This window comes from Carcharodon carcharias, chromosome 12 (assembly GCF_017639515.1).
Source record: "Carcharodon carcharias isolate sCarCar2 chromosome 12, sCarCar2.pri, whole genome shotgun sequence".
NCBI lineage: Eukaryota > Metazoa > Chordata > Chondrichthyes > Lamniformes > Lamnidae > Carcharodon > Carcharodon carcharias.
In genome coordinates this window covers 114,492,739-114,509,924 of record NC_054478.1, presented here as the reverse complement: position 1 = coordinate 114,509,924, position 17,186 = coordinate 114,492,739, and the positions used below count along the sequence as shown (strand labels likewise).

The following is a 17,186-nucleotide window of genomic DNA, read 5'->3' as shown; positions in this document are numbered from 1 at the left end:
GCCGAGAGGACCACCCCGATGCCCGGCCCGCGCAGAACCAATCCCGACAACCTCCTCCGCAAGAGGCGCAGGAAAGGCTCCACGCAAATAGAATACAACTGGCCAGACAGGGGGCAGCCCTGACGTACCCCTCTCCCAAAGCGAAGGGGCGCCATCAGGGACCCGCTAACCTTCACTAGACACTCCGCGGCGGTGTACAGAAGTCGGATCCGGGCGACAAAATGCGTCCCGAACCCGAAAGCTCGCAGAGTTCCGAGTAAGTATTCGTGATCCACCCTGTCGAACGCCTTCTCCTGATCGAGAGACAGGAAGGCGCTCGACAGACCAGCCCTCTGGGAAAGGTGGATGATGTCCCGGACCAGATGGATGTTATCATAAATGGTTCGGTCCGGGACGGTGTAGGACTGGTCAGGGTGGATCATGTGGTCCAGCACGGTGCCGAGCCGAGAAGACATGGCTCGGGCGAAGATTTTGTAGTCTGTGCTGAGGAGGGAGACCGGGCGCCAGTTTTTAAGAAGGCGGAGATCCCCCTTCATCGGCAGCAGGGCAATCACGGCCCTGCGCCACGAAAGGGGCATCTCCCCGGTAGCAATGCTCTCCCCCAGGACCCCCGCGAAGTCACTCCCCAAGACGTCCCAGAACGCCCTGAAAAACTCCACGGTCAGCCCGTCTAGTCCCGGGGTTTTGCCCCTAGAAAGACCGTCGAGTGCGCCGGTCAGCTCCCCCAGACTTATAGGGGAGTCGAGCTTTCCGGCGCACTCCGGGCCGACCTGCGGCAGGTCCTCCCACAAAACTCTGCAAGCTTCCTCACTGGACGGATCCGGAGAGAACAGGGCAGTGTAGTAATCTCGGGCAATGGCCCTGATGCCCTCCGGATCCGAGACAAGGGATCCGTCGTCGGCCAGCAGCGTAAAGAGCTGCTTACGGACCCCGTGCCTTTTTTCCAGTGAGTAGAAGAAGGGAGAGCCACGGTCCATCTCCTTAAGAAAACAGATCCGCGACCTCACGAACGCGCCCCGAGACCCGACCAGTTGCAGGTCCCGCAGCGCGCCCTTCTTCTCATCGTACACCGACCGCAGGGCCGGGTCCGCGTCGGGCTGACGGAGACATGTCTCCAGGTCGAGCACCTCCTTCTCCAACTCCTCGACCCTGGATTTGCATCTCTTTGTTGACCCCTTCGCGTACTCTTGACAGAAAACTCGGACGTGAGTCTTGCCCACGTCCCACCATAGCCTCAAGGAGGGGAAGCCTCCCCGCTTCCTTCTCCAGCCGGCCCAGAAGCGATGGAACGAGTCCAGGAACCGCTGGTCTTCCAACAACAGGTTATTAAAATGCCAGTACGCGGACCCCGTCCGAGCGCAGAATGAAGTGAGCTCCGCCCACACCAGACGGTGGTCCATGCACGGAACCTGCTGTACAGAAGCAGCCGGAACGCAGGACACGTATGCCTTCGAAACGTAAAGGCGGTCGAGTCTGGACGCTCCGACTCCAGGTGACACAAAGGTGAACACGCTGGAGTCAGGATGGAGATTTCGCCAGACGTCCACTAAGTCGAAGGACCTGACCAGGTCCCGCAACTTACTCACACCTCGCGTGCAGTGCGGGGTACCGTGACGGTCCCGGACCCCGAGGGTGAAATTGAAATCCCCCCCGAGGACGATGCACTCGCCAGCGTCGATGGAGCCGAGATGAGTGGACACTTCTTCAAAGAAGCTCGCTTGCTGCTGCGTGCCCAGGGGAGCGTACACATTCACAAAGTGAAGCACCGCCCCCCCCAGACGCACAGTCAGGTGCAGCAACCGGCCTGGCACCGGCTCCTTGACCCCCAAGATCTCCGGCTGAAAATGCGGGGCCAACAAGATAGCCACCCCGCCAGAATTGGAGGCTAGGTGACTCATGTAGACCCCCCCTCGCCACTCCAGGAGCCACGTGGCTTCATCTCCCGGAACGGTATGGGTTTCTTGCAGGAAGCACAACGCATACTTCCCGTCCCTGAGGACCGAGAAGTTCTGGAACCTGCGCTGTGCGCCCCTGCTGCCGCGGATGTTGAGGCTGGCTATAGTCGTCTTCATTGTCAAAGGTACATCAAACCTTCACCTTAAGTCATTAAAAAGAAGAAGAGGACTTTTTAGTCCTTCCTCTCCTTCAGGAGCCCAGCGAGAAACGTTTGGACCCTCCGCCGCGCGTTCCTATCCAACTCGGGAGACTTGAGAGCCTCGCGAGTGGACCAGAACACCAGCGGAAAAGAATGCCACCGGTCCAAGGCCAACTGAACCCTGTCTCGGCGACCGCGATGACTCGCCAAAAAGTCCCGGAGTTCCCTTGGGGGGATGAGGGGGGAGTCAGTGGAGGGCACCAGGGGATCCACCGCCTCGCTTGAGAGCAACTCAGCATAATCTCCAGCGCTCACCACGGACACCCCGTCCTCCTCCAGGTCGTCGCCTCCAGCTTCCGACCCCTCCCCCACATTGAGTACGGGGGCTGATTCGGAGCTGCCAGCTGGCCCCACCTGTACCTCGATCCCACCCCCAGGATCAAGGCCAGAGGGGTCCTCTCTGGTCTCCTCTAAAGGTTTTGGGTCAGAGGGCAGCGGCAGTTCTGATGCCCGTTCTCCTCCCGGCACCGGGTCGTCCGGGGAGCTCAGGACAAGCTCCTGACCTAAAACTAGGACGCCCGGTGCTAAGGTTTGGGAGGGAGCGGGAAGGCCTTCCTTTTCGCCTCCACCCAATGACCCGTTAACATTTTTTAAATTTTGAAAGCTACAGTCCCCCGACGAGCCAGAAGGTACCTCGGGGGTATCGAGGGTTCCTGAGTCGGGCACCACTTCAAGGGAGGTGCCTTCAGTGACCCCCAAGGGGCCCTGTTCAGGGGACTGCAGCAGGTTGACGGGGGTAACAGTGGTGGGAGTAGGTGCAGGGGCTTTGTGTTCCCCCAGAGGACAGGGCGAGATTTTACTTGGTGGAGACGCCACCACCTCTTCATCGGGGGAAGGGACACACCCAACTTCTTCGGTTTGGGCATCACCCACTTCCTCCTCCGAAGCGTGACGTCTCTTCCGGGTCAGGCTGGGGGCTAGGGAGACCTCCATTTCCGAGGCCCCCTCCTCCTTGTCCAGCCCTCCCGCACACTCCACCCTCTGGGTTTTGGTTGTTTGATTCCCCGGCTCGGGGTCCCGCGTCTTTTCCCCGCCGGCCCCGGGAGCACACGCAGGGACGACGCCGGGCCCAGCACTCGGCGCCTTAGCGCCCACGGGCCCAGGAGCACACGCGGACACGACGCCGGGGCCGGATGATGTTTTTTCCCCCGAGCCAGTACTTGCAGGTGTTTGGGGGTTTTGAGGCGTTTCAGGGGCCGCCTCCAGGTTGCGGGTCTTCCTCCGCGCCTTCTTACGGCGCAGGGGCTCTCCCCCCGCCTCACCGGCAGCCGAGATGGCAGTGGCCGCCGGCGTCGCCTCCCCTTGCGGGGAGGGAGATGGAATGGTGGCGGGGGGAGGAGGGGCAGTGCCAGCCGTGGCCGCTTGGGTGGGGCTTGTGGCCTTGGAGGCGGGGCAGTTCTTCCTCACGTGCCCCGCCTCTTTACAAGCATGGCACCGCACGCCCTCCACGGTCCAGAAGACCCGATAGGCGGTCCCCTCAAAATTGATAGTGAAGGCCCCCTCCAGGCACTCCTCCTGGGCCAAGCGGACAAATACCTGGCGCTGGAAGGAGTACACGTGGCGGAGGGCCGAGTCTTTGAGGCCGAGCGGGATTGGTGCAACCCCCGACCTGACCTCCCCCAGTTTATTAAGGTGGGGGAGGAGGAGTTCACTGGATAGAATAGGTGGGACGTTCGAAATAATAATTCTCTGGGCGGTGGCCTCAAGGGGGTCCACCGCCAGAAAAGTCCCGCCCACAGTGAGTCCTTTTTGCAGGGCGAGGTGCACCGCCCGCTCGGACCTCAAGAAGAATATGGCCTTCCCATACATTTTAGAGGCCGCGACAATGGCTGAGGGGCCGACGACCCCAGCCATAGCCTTTACGCAGGCCTCTATTGTCATTTCAGGGTGAGCATAGCTCTTTACCCCAAGGGCCCTGGTGAGGAGGCGGAATGGTGACAGGGCAGCAGGAGCAGCTGGAGCTGCAGAAGCAGCCACCCCCGCATAGGTTTTCTTTTTTTGAGGCCCTGCGACCGGTGACAAAACCGCCTCCACATTAGCCCTCGAGGGCCCGGCCACAGGCGATGGTGAATTGGCCTTAGGGCCAGAGCCACGCCCACCCCGGGAAGGATTGGCCATTTTGGTTTTTTTTTATATATTTTTTTATATATATAGGGAGGAAAGGGGGTGGGGGAGAGAGGTAGAAACAACCTCCCCTCTTTTAGGCAGGAGAGGAGAGGAGGGAGAGGAGTAAAAGACAGGGAGGCACAGGAGGGAAAGAGGTAAATGTCCAGGTGGGTGTCCTCGATGGTGGATGGACGGTGGGTGGGGGCCTGATGTTCTTCAGGCAGGGGGAGGTGATGTCTTCACCAGCTACTGCTGGCCTTACCGGGGAAAAGGGCTGGGTTGAGGGAGGGGCGGCAGAAAGATGGTTTCAGCACACACACTCACCCTCCCTCTCTTCCTTCCCCAAACCCTCTGGCAGTCTTCTTGCCTCCCCCTACAAAACACAGTCCTTTATTGCCCCCACCTTACACAAACAATAACATTGGACACCCACCTAGGATGTTGTTTTTAGACACAGTCCTGGCCTTCCTGTCCTGTAACAACAGAAGCTGTTCTTCTTCTCTCCCTCTCTCTCCCTTTGCTCCACACGGGCAGGTCCAGCAGCATCAGCAGCAGCAGCAAACACCCTCGAGTGCAGGTCCAGCAGCAGCAGCAAACACCCTCGAGTGCAGGTCCAGCAGCAGCAACAAACACCCTCGAGTGCAGGAGCAGCAGCAGCAGCAAACACCCTCGAGTGCAGGTCCAGCAGCAGCAGCAAACACCCTCGAGCGCAGGTCCAGCAGCAGCAACAAACACCCTCGAGTGCAGGAGCAGCAGCAGCAGCAAACACCCTCGAGTGCAGGTCCAGCAGCAGCACACAGCAGAAGCAACAACCCCAAAGGCAGCAGCAGAAACAGTTGAAACACTGAGGAGCAGCAACACCAACACCACACACCTTCTCTCCTCAGTATCAGGAAACCAAGTGAATCCACAATTGCCTCCACGAGATCGTTAAGAAAATGAACTCTTGATCTTGGGGTTCCAAACCCAATACCATAACCACTTGGCTATTTAGGCCAAGCGTTAAGAAGATGTAACTCTTTCGAGTACAAATCCGTTTCCATCTGTTTCAGATGAAGTTACATTGTTTCATAGTTTGCTATTGTGAGATTTGAACTCTTGATAATCTTTTAAATGAAAACCAAATCAACAAAATTGGGATAAATCAGGCACAGCCCCTAATTCAGGTCAGCTATAAAACCAAGGACAAAAATTTAAAGGAACCTTACAAACTTTAAATCAAAATGTGATTAAAGGGGTCAACAAAACACCCCAGTCCCCGCGGTGCCCATCGAGCACGGAAGGCCACGAGAGTGCCAGCAGACACCGCGTGCTCCTTCTCCAGGGACATCCGGCAGTGAACGTAGCCACGGAAGAGGGACAAACAATCGGGCGGGACTCCCCCGTCGATCGCCCGCTGCCTGGACCTGTTAATGGCCAACTTGGCCAGGCTCAGGAGCAGGTTCACGAGGAGGTCCTCCTCCTTCCCGACCCCCTTCTGCACCGGCTGCCCATAGATCAGGAGCGTGGGGCTGAAGTGCAAACAAAACATCAATAAAAGGTTTCTCAAATAACTAAAAAGGGAGTGCAGTCTACAACACCCTATGTATACATGGTCCACAGACTCCACAAGACCGCAAAAAGGGCATGTGTCCTGAGAGTCCGTGAACCTATGCATCCTCTTATTATAGGAGACTGCTGCATGCAACACCCTCCAACCCAGGTCCCCGATAGAAAGGGGGAGGACACCTCCGTAGAGGGCCTCCCATTGGGGGGCTCCGCCGCCAGACGGCAACAAGGCACGCTAGGGCGTGTCCGGTCGACGGACAAGGGCGAGAAAATGGAAGGTGTGCAGCAGCAGTCCGTACAAAAAGCCCCTCTTTGCCGTGCCAAAAGGCACGGAGGGCATGTCCCCGAGGCGGCTCATATTGCGGGGCACCAGCACCCGAGGGAGGGTTCGGGGCTTGGGGCCAATGTGGAATTCTGTCCGAACAGGGGAACGTTCAGACGGAAGACCACCGCGCACCTGGGCCACCTCAAGACCCAAAATAACGTCGGGTCCGAGCACGACCGTTCTCAGGTCTTGGATGGCATCGGCTGCGACCTGGACACTCACAGACGCGCGTCGCGCCAACTCCTGCGGGAGCATCCAGCCCAGTCCTCCGCCACCCAGCACGTCCCCGATCCTGGTCACCCCTGCGGCCACAGCCCTCCTCTATGCCAACCACTGAAAAGGACGGAGGGGCGGATTCCTGAGCAGCGGCTCTCTGATGATAGCCACTACTCCTGATGGGGGAGAGCTGCGTCGCGAGGTGACCACTTTCCAGACAATGATCAGGTCCTGGTAAAAGACGGGCAACGCCTGCAAGGAGCCACCGAGGCCCTTTTTTAAACACATTTCCATCTGTTTATACAGATGAAGTTACATTGTTTCATAGTTTGCTATTGTGAGATTTGAACTCTTGATCTTGGGGTTTACAAACCCAGTACCATAACCACTTAGCTATTTAGGCCAAGCTAAAAGACAGAAATGTTGCTGAATCTTTTCATAGTTTGCCATTGTGACAATTGAACTCTTGATCTTGGGGTTACAAGCCCAGTACCATAACCACTTGGCTATTTAGGCCAAGCCCAAAACTTGATTCCCTTTGTAACTCTTTCGAGTACAAACTCGTTTCCATCTGTTTCAGATGAAGTTACATTGTTTCATAGTTTGCCATTGTGACAATTGAACTCTTGATCTTGGGGTTCCAAACCCAGTACCATAACCACTTGGCTACTTAGGCCAAGCGTTAAGAAGATGTAACTCTTTCGAGTACAAACATGTTTCCATCTGTTTCAGATGAAGTTACATTGTTTCATAGTTTGCCGTTGTGAGATTTGAACTCTTGATCTTGGGGTTCCAAACCCTGTACCATAACCACTTGGCTATTTAGGCCAAGCGTTAAGAAGATGTAGATGCACAGCATGGACATGGGTATTAATCACTTGTAATAATGTTCACTATTGTAAATAAACTCCCAAGAATGTCTCCCTGCCTATGGCTTCTTGTTCTGATGAGCAGTGTTCATGTCACTCAGATGTGAAATTTTCTGCACAAGATAAAAGCTGGTGTCTCAGTCCAGGGCCTTTTCCCTTCATGTTATGTAGCCTTCAGATCAAAGTGATGATCTGACCTCTCATTCTCTGGACAAATTACTGATGCCTGCATCTCGATGATGTTTGTCATTGCTGCCAGAATGTTGTGGACAGGCATCACAGAGTTTCATCATTCTCTCTGTGTGCTCTCAGCATCTTTAGGTGGAGCTGGTCCCCATCTCGTCAGCATCTATGACCAGTGATGCTATGCTCCTGACGGGCTCAGGCACTGAAGGTAGACAAAGGATTAGGTACTTCTAAAGTTTAATGGCTGCGTCTCCAGGATATGACCCTGATCTCAGAGTGCAAGCGACCTGCCCTCAGCCAGACAGGAGTCAGACATTCTCAGAGGCTATATGAAGATCCATGGAGTGTCCTCACTGCATACTGTCATCATCCTCCTGCAATCGAGCAACTATTAAGGCCTCCACTGTGACCATGACAGGAGCATTATCACAGAGGGTATCCGTGCTGTTATAAGCCGACTGGTGTCAAACGTTAATAGATGCAATGTGAGGGTCTATGGTGTCTCCGCGTTGCATGTCGTCATCATCCATCACAAATCTAGCAGCTATGAGGGATTCCCGAGCATACCTGCCTCGTCCAACCAATGCAAGGGCCTCATCACCGCCTTTGAGGCCCTCCTCATCCTCATCCTCTCTGACGTCCTCCTCATTGTGTGGAGCGTGCAGCTCCTCCAACTTCTCCTCGGAAAGCTCCTCTCCCCATTGCAGCACCAGGTGGTGAAGGGTGCAGCAGGCAATGACGATGCGTGACACCCTCTGTGAACCCTATTGCAGGGCTCCACCAGACCAGTTCAGGCACAGGAACCTCATTTTCAGTATCCCGATGGTTTGCTCCACCAAGTGTGAGTTGCAGCATGAGCCTCATTGTGCTGTCGCTCTGCCGCTGTCTGAGGCCATTGGATGGGTGTCATCAGCCATGTCCTCTGCAGGTAGCCCTTGTCCCCGAGGAGCCATGCCTGCAGCCTCTGTAGACCCTGGAAGACATCAGGCATTTGTGACTGACTGAGAATGTAGGAGTCATGGACACTCCCTGGAAACCGTACACAGGCCTGCAGGATGTCTTTGTGATGGTCGCACACCAGCGACACCATCAGCGAATGGAAGCCCTTGCAGTTGACTGCTTGTTGTGACGCAGATCTGAGCACCATGTAAGGGCACCCTGCACTGTGGGAAACCCGAGATCTGGGCAAATCCCACTGCTCTTGCGTCCTGGCTTTCCTGATCCCAGGTGAAATGCACAGTTGTATGCCTTCGCGAAGCTGGCATCCATGACTTCATGGGTGAATTTGTGGGGTAGAAGCTTGTGGTATCCTACTGAGGTCACCTATGGAGCCCTGAAAGGAGCCGCTGGTGTAAAAACTGAGTGCCATGGTCACTTTCACAGCCACAGGCAGTGGATGCCCTGTTTGTCCCCATGGTGCCAAATCCTGCAGCAGCTGGCAGATGTGACCAACCAGTTCCCTAGGCACCTGTAGACTTCGGCTACACTGGTTCTCGGTCATCTGCAGGAATGAAAGGCGGCGTCTACAGACCTTGGGTTTAGCTAGACGCCATCCAGCGATGGCTAGCTGTGGCTCTTTGGTAGTGTATGTGGGAGCCCCAGCCATCCTTCTTCCTGAGGGTGCTGCTCCTCCCTCTGCGTGGCCAGGCGCCTCTGTTGCTCTCTACCCTGTTGTCTTTATGAGGCATACAGCTAGGTAACCAGGCTCCATGCTCCTGATGTACTCCTCCTGCAGGATCAAAGAGAGACACACGTGGGTTAGCTTGCATGTCCTAAGAGCCTCTCTTGGTTAAGACTGAAGGCCACTTAATGCACCCCAGACATTGCTGGCCACCACTTCAATGGCCAGAATTTGGAGCGCTGCATGGCTGCCTGAAACACCACCCTCCTCTGCCCCACTCCACCTGACCAATTGAAGGCAGCTTTGCTCCATTGCTCTCAGCTCAGGCGCCTGCATTCTCCTAACCCACACTGCAAGGCTGCTGTTAGCTTGAACCATGGGGGAGACTGGTCCAAATCGGAATGATGACTTTGCCAGGGGCTGTGAGCGCCTCCACCAGTGACTGTTCCATGCCAGCTTTAGCGAAGAAACTGTACAATGTGCCCAGTCTTCCAACTGTTCTGCAGTCCACTAAAACGTTCATTAGTTTGCAGTCTAGGAGTGAGAAAAGCTCTGGAGAACTTGGTGGCATTTTTTTGCCTGTGTTGCTTGAGTCGGCAGGTAAGCCAGAGTCTCAACTCCACAAATGTCAATGTGGCTGTGTCTGAACTGTCTCAGCTGCAGAGGAATGGTCATTTTATACAAGGTTTCTCTAATGTGTGGCTGCTTTCCTCCCCCTGCTCCGCACGTGGTTGTGCACTACCTTCAACTGCAGGGCAAGCCTTGCTCCACCCCCAAGTCATCTCAACTGCGGGGCAATCCTTGCTCCCCCCACCCACCCACAACTTCCCTCAACAGCAGGGTTGCCCTTGCCCCCCGCCCCGCCATCCAACGCGCCTCAACCACAGGGCAGCCCTTGCACTACCCCCACATGTCGCCTCAACCCTGAAGTCCAACAGGTGAACCTCGCAAGCGCTGCACGTCATCACCGTGTACTCATCTCCGAATTCTCCCGAAGTGCAGCCCACCAGGCACACAACATTTACATGTTGTTGTGAAACACGTCAATGTGCAATCATGCCGACATGGGTGGATGATTTCATCAGACTGGCCTTATAATGATATGCAGATGTACTACAATGAGGTTCCGGACGTCGGACGTCGGGAAATGCGGCCTGCCAACGATGGGCTGGGTGGACGATCAGAAAACTGGTTTCAGGATGTCGTGAGTTATTTTTGGCCTTCTCACCATATTGTCCACTCACGCAGCTGAATAGGCCTGATGCCAGTGGGCATGGAAAATTCCACGAGAGGTATATTCCCACGAAAGAGAAAGGTAGGGCAAACAAATCCAGAGCTCCCTGGATGATGAAAGAGATAGAGATTAAAATGAAAAAGAAAAAGTGTACTTATGACAGCTGTCTGATGGATAATAAAATTGAGACTCAGGTTGAATATAGAAGGTTCAGAGGGGAATTGAAAAAGCAAATAAGAGAAACTAAGAGAGGGTATAAGAACACACTGGCAGTTAACATTAAAGGGAATCCAAAAATCTTCTATATGCAAATAAACTGTAAAAAGGTGGTAAAGGAGGAGTGAGGCCAGTCATGGACCAAAAAGGGGATTTACCCATGGAGGCAGGGGGCATGGCTGAAGTATTAAATGAATACTTTGCATCTGTCTTTACCAAAGAAGCAGATGCTGCCCAGCTCATCACAGTACCTTTACAGTACAGAAGGAAGCCATTCAGCCCATCGAATCTGCACTGTCTCTAAGAAAGAACATTCCACCTAGCCCCACTCCCCCGCCTTACCCCATAACTTTGCCCATTCTCTCATTTCAGGTAGCAATCTAATTCCCTTTTGAATACCTCCATCGAACCTGCCTCCACCACCCTTTCAGGAAGTTCGTTCCAAACTCCAACCACCCTCTGGGTGAAAAAACTTTTCCTCACATCACATATACTCCTTTTGCCAATTATTTTGAATTTGTGCCCTCTAGTTCTTGATGTTCCCTTGTCTATACCCCTCAGGAATATCTCTATCAAGTCTCATCTCAGCCGCCTTTTCTCCAGGGACAAGAATCCCAACCTCTCCAATCTATCCTCATAGCTACAGTTCTTTACCCCGGAATCATTCTTAGTGAAAGAGGAGATAGTTCCGACACTTGAAGGGTTTAAAATTGATAAGGAGAAGGTATTGGATATGCTGCCTATACTTCAAGTTAATAAGGACCAGATGTGATACATCCAAGGATACTGAAGGAAGTAAGAGCAGAAATTGCATAGGCACTAGCCGTAATTTTCCAATCTTCCTCAGACTCAGGGGTGGTGTCAGAGGACTGGACAATTGCAAATATCACACCCTGTTAAAGAAAGGTAAGCTCAGCAATTACATATCAGTCAGTTTAACCTCACTGATCAGGAGGCTTTTAGAAATGATAATGAGGGGCAAAAGTAATGGTCACTTGGGCAAATGCGGGTTAATTAAGGAAAGCCTGCATGGATTTTTAAAAAGAAAATTGAGTTTAACTAACTTGCTTGAGTATCTTGATGAGGTAACCAAGAGGGTTGATGAAGGTAATGCTGTTGGCATGGTATACATGGACTTCCAAAAGGCATTTGATGCTGTGCCGCACAGCAAACTTGTGAGTAAATTTAGAGCTCATGGAATAAAAGGGACAGAAGCAACATGGATATGAAACTGACTGGGTAACAGGAACCAGAGAGTAATGGTTAATTTTCTTCTCCGCCGATGCTGCCAGACCTGCTGAGTTTTTCCAGGTAATTCTGTTTTTGTTTTGGATTTCCAGCATCCGCAGTTTTTTTGTTTTTATCTATAGTAATGGTTAATGGTTGTTTTTCAGACTGGTTTATAGCAGGGTTCCCCAGGGATCAGTGTTAGAATCCTTGGTCTTCCTGATAACTATGAACGACCTAGACTTTGGTGTACAGGGCACAATTTCAAAATCTGCAGACAATATTAAATTTGGAGGTATTGTTAACCTTGAGGAGGGAGGTACAGAACTTCAAAAAGGCACAGGCAGATCGGTGGACAAACATAAGATAAGTCTGGAGCATTTGCAACAACCTTCAGCCAGAAGTGCCATGTGGATGATCTATCTCAGCCTCCCCTGGAGGTCCCCAGCATCACAGATGCCAGTCTTCAGGCAATTTGATTCACTCCATATGATATCAAGAAATAGCTGAGGCACTGGATAATGCAAAGGCTTTTGGTCCTAACAATATTCCAGGAATAGCATTGAGGTCCTGTGCTCCAAAACTTACCATGCCCCTAGCTAAGCTGTTCCACTACAGCTACAATGCTGGCATCTACCTGGCAAGGTGGAAAATTGCCACATATGTCCTGTACACAAAAAGCAGGACAAGTCCAACCTGGCCCATCACCGCCTCATCAGTCAACTTTCGATCATCACTAAAGTGATGGAAGGGATCATCAACAGTGCTATCATGTGGCAATAGCTCACTGACACTCGGTTTGGGTTCTGCCAGGACCACTCAGGTCCTGACCTCATTACAGCCTTGATTCAAACATGGACCAAAGTGCTGAACTCCCAAGGTGAGGTGAGAGTGACTGCCCTTGACATTAAGGCAGCATTTGACCAAGTATGGCATCAGGGAGCCCTAGCAAAACTGGAGCAATGGGAATTAGAGGGAAATCTCTCCACTAGTTGGAGTCATACCTAACACAAAGGAAGAAGGTTGTTGTTGTTGGAGGTCAATCATCTCAGTTCCAGAACATCACTGCAGGAGTTCCTCAGGATAGTGCCCTAGGCACAACTATCTTCAGCTGCTTCACCAATGACCTTCGTTCCATCATAAGGTCAGAGGTGAGGATGTTCGCTGATGATTGAACAATGTTCAGCACCATTCGCAACTCCTCAGATACTTAAGCTGTCCATGTCCAAATACAGCAAGACCTGTACAATATCCAAGCTTGGGCAGATAAGTGGTAAGTACTATTTTGTGCAACAGAAGTGCCAAGCAACGACAACCTCCAACAAGAGAGAATATAACCATTGCCCCTTGACATTCAATGACATTACCATTGTTGTATTCCGCACTATCATCCTGGAGGTTATGAGTGACCAGAACTGAACTGGACTAGCCATAAAAATACTGTGGCTACAAGAGCAGGTCAGAGGCTAGGAATCCTGTGGCAAGTAACTCACCTCCTGACTCCCCAAAGACTGTCCACCATCTATAAGGCAGAAGTCAGGAATGTGATGGAATACTCTCCACTTGCCTGGATGAATGCAGCTCCAACAACATTCAAGAAGCTCGACAATATCAAGGACAAAGCAGTTCGCTTGACTGGCACCCCATCTGCAAACATTCACTCCCTCCACCCCCAACACACAGTGGCAGCAGTGAGTACCATGTAGAAGATGCACTGCAGGAACTCAACAAACCTCCTTAGACAGTACCTTCCAAACCTATGACCACTACCATCTAGAAGGACAAGGGCAGCAGACACATGGGAACACCACCACCGGCAAGTTCCCCTCCAAGCCACACACCATCCTGACTTGGAAATATATCGCTGTTCCTTTACAGTCGCTGGAGCAAAATCCTGGAACTCCTTCCCTAACAGCACTGTGGGTGTACCTACACCACATGGACTGCAGCAGTTCAAGAAGGCAGCTCACCACCACCTTCTCAAGGGCAACTAAGGATGGGCAATAAATGCTGGCCTTGCCAGCGATGCCTACATCCCATGAAAGAATAAAAAAAAGTAATCACCACACCTCCATCACTTGCCTGCCAACATATGTATATCAATCATGACTCAAATCCCACATTTATATGCTTCAACTCACCCTCAGACATGGAGCACTCCTGAAGACTGCACATTCATAACTCATAGTTTGCACATGCTGCCAGATATTCAGTTGTGGCATGTACATTATCCAGATACATTGCAACATACTCACTGACACCCTTCCCTCTCTTCTGCAGGACAGGATGGTTCATAATAAGCAGCAGCAGCAAACCAGCATATGGCAGGCATAACTGCATGTGCTGAATCCCATGGAGGAGATATGGTGCTAGGGATAACTGAAGCAGCCATCATTGAAATCATGGAGAGTGGCATCACTGAAACCATCCAGGATAATAGCCGTACACTCATTCTGAAACCCCACATCACCCTTATCCCGCAATCTGGTATAATGTGAAAGCTGCAGATAGTGTAACCATGAATGTCTTGCATTCCATGACCCCTGTTTTCCCTCGCCCCAATCCTCCACTTGTGCATTTATGTATACAGATATGAAAGAGCAGTCACCTGGCCAGCCAGTGATGCCTGAGGATGAATGCCTGGAGGAAAAATGGCCCTGTGGGAGTAAAACACTTGTCACTTCATCTGATGCTCATAGCTGCCAACTCAGATATTGACAGTGCATGGACTCTAAGGGGTGGCATGGAGGCAGGATCAGCACATCGTGAATCAACAGTGATCAGTGTTCCTGGGAGTGGGTATTCCAATCTGTGGTGCTCCGCTGCAGCTTCCACAATCTGACCATTCTGGCCATTGCCCCTGGGCTTCAATGATCAGGAGGAGAAAGGAAGAGGAAATGGGCACACCCACATTGCAGACAGGCTGTCCTTCAGCATAACATCAGACTGCTGTTCCCCTAAATGAATCCCAAGAAAACCGTTGCTTTAGGATGCCATTGGTGAGCTCTATGATGCAGCATGACTTTCACTGTATGAGCACTGTCCTTGTATGGTGAAGTGCTGGAGGGGCTCATCAGCCCTTGTCGCTGAGCAACCATCCTCTGGTTCAACATGGAGGCTCAAAAATGGCTAGAACTGCAGACTGGTGCAGGATGAAGACATTATAACTGCTGCCTGGATAACAGGCATTCACTAGCATGGTGATCTGGGTGTGACTGCATGTGCACTTTGAGTGAGCGGTTCCCCCTTGTGGTGTCAGTATGTCTCCACACGTGACGGCCACAAAGCCACATGCATGCAGTCAAAGGGTCCCTGCAATGCTCAGAATCTCACTATTCTGGCAAAAATATGTATCCACTCCTTCTGCTTCTCTCTATTTATAGAGAAGTCAATTAAGTCCCCTTCTGGACGTACATTGCCTCTCCATGTCCTAGATGCAGCGATGGAGGGTAAACCAAAATACATTAGCAATGCCACCTGTACTAGCTTGGAAAATTCAGATCCATGGTCACCTTGATGGCCACTGGTAGCGCTTTCCTCACCCTGCTATGAGGTTCCAAGAGGTTATACAGTTCCGAGATACTCTCTTTGATGAAGTGCAGTCACTGAACACACTGCTCCTGGTTTGGGTGCAGGCAGGGGAAATGCTCCCTGAAGACCTGAGTGGGTTAGGCCTCCGAATGAGAGCACTCCTCCTCCTCCCTCTGCAAGCATCTTGTCTTCTTTGCTGCCTCTGGTTCATCTCCCTCTCATGTTAGAATCCAAGCGGAACTGCAACTATAGCCTCCATCATCGTGATTAAGTAGTGGGTTCAGAGGCCTTTCAGAAACACACAATACCTTTCAAACATCCAAGGCCAGTTCCTGGACTTAACTAACATTCCACAGCTCCTGCAACAACCCAATATTTCCACTAACACTGTAACAGAAGATGGTCAAAAACACTCAGCTACAAGTCGGATACTGATGCCTTTCAATAGCACTGGTTGGGGCAGATGGGTTCCTCATGCAGTTGAACATGTTTAAGAGAATTAACTGGAACTGTGAGATCCAAAATACAGATCCAGATTCAAATCAGCATTAAACGCCGATCAATGTCACAATCTGCTCAATCTGTATACTTCCATGCATGCACAGGCCATACGTATTTTCACCCTCTGCAACACAGCAGTCAGTACAGGTCGTGCCATAAACAGTTGGGAATAGATCCCACATCTGGGGCAGAATTCTACGAGTCAGCGGTGGGCAGGCCAGGGGCCCCGGCGGGAACTAGAACTAGAAAAGACATGAAACCTCATCCACGGGTGGGATGAGGTTTCATGTCAGCTTTAAAACATTTAAATAAAGGTTTTGTAAAAATTATGGACATATTCCAACTCATGTGACATTGTCACATGAGGGGACATGTAGGGGAAATTTTATGTTTCTATTTTTGTCTTTTTTACATTTAGAGCCGATCTCCCTGAGGCTGCACCTAGCATACGCGAAAGAGAGCACTCTCGATATTGGAATTCCCACCAACCAACATCCCCCCCCCACCCCCCCCACCCCCAGCACAGGGAGCGCACAGCATGTCTGTGTGCACATCCCACATAAAACCACATAAAATGGCGGCGTGCCTCCAATCGGGGGCACCAATCGGAAGCGCACCTGTATGCGCCCACCCATCAATCTCCCCCCCAACAGGGGGAAAATTCAGCACCTGCTTTTTTTTTTAACTGAACCAGCTCCCCTGTTGCTGAAATCACCAACATTATGCAGCTGAATTCTGCAGTCTAAAATCCACTGCCAAATACTCAGTTCTAAAATGTATCCATAGCTCAAACTATAGGGTAGATGAGAAAAATATCCAACAATGCGATTATAGATGAAGATGTCACATACAGCAAATACTATTACCTTTCTTTTTAAAAACTCCTTGAAATTGCACAGAAATATTAGCACACAATTGCATTACCTGTTCATATAGAACCCCTTTGTTATTTGAATAGAGGCAATCATTGTTTTATTTTAAATGGGATCCCTCTTATATCAGTGAACAAAGGAATTTTACACAAACATGTTAAGTTGCGTTGGGGTCTTCTAGTTATATGCAGTTTTGATGCAAGCAGGAATTTTTTAAATATATCATGTAAATAGCTGTCAATTATTTCTTACCTGTAACGATATTTCTGATTGGTTTCACAAGAGCAGTAAATGCAGGTGCTTCAGGATGCTTGTGCTCCCACATTGGCTGCCAAATCACAAGACCACTTGCCAGGCGAAAGGTAAGATCTGATTCCTAATAAAAAGCAATAAAAATAACACATCATTCATGTGAAATAGTGAGTAAATTATTTTCATACAATCAACTGGATTTTATCAAAAAAATTAAAATGCTTAAATCACAATTGTTATTACTTAACCATTTAGTTGATCTTATGGAAATTTAGTTTAACTTTTGACTGTTAATGCAAATATAATCATTTTCATCAATGTCTATTT

General features: G+C 51.2%; 1 protein-coding gene across 1 annotated transcript in view; it reads right to left on the bottom strand.

Moving 5' to 3' along the window:
• LOC121284720 (protein unc-80 homolog) overlaps nucleotides 1-17,186 on the bottom strand; it is a 542,332-nt gene that overhangs the window by 477,872 nt on the left and 47,274 nt on the right. Inside the window, exon 5 of the mRNA XM_041200272.1 lies at nucleotides 16,860-16,983. Within this exon, the coding sequence (XP_041056206.1) occupies nucleotides 16,860-16,983 (124 nt within the window). The remainder of the gene's footprint in view (nucleotides 1-16,859; nucleotides 16,984-17,186) is intronic.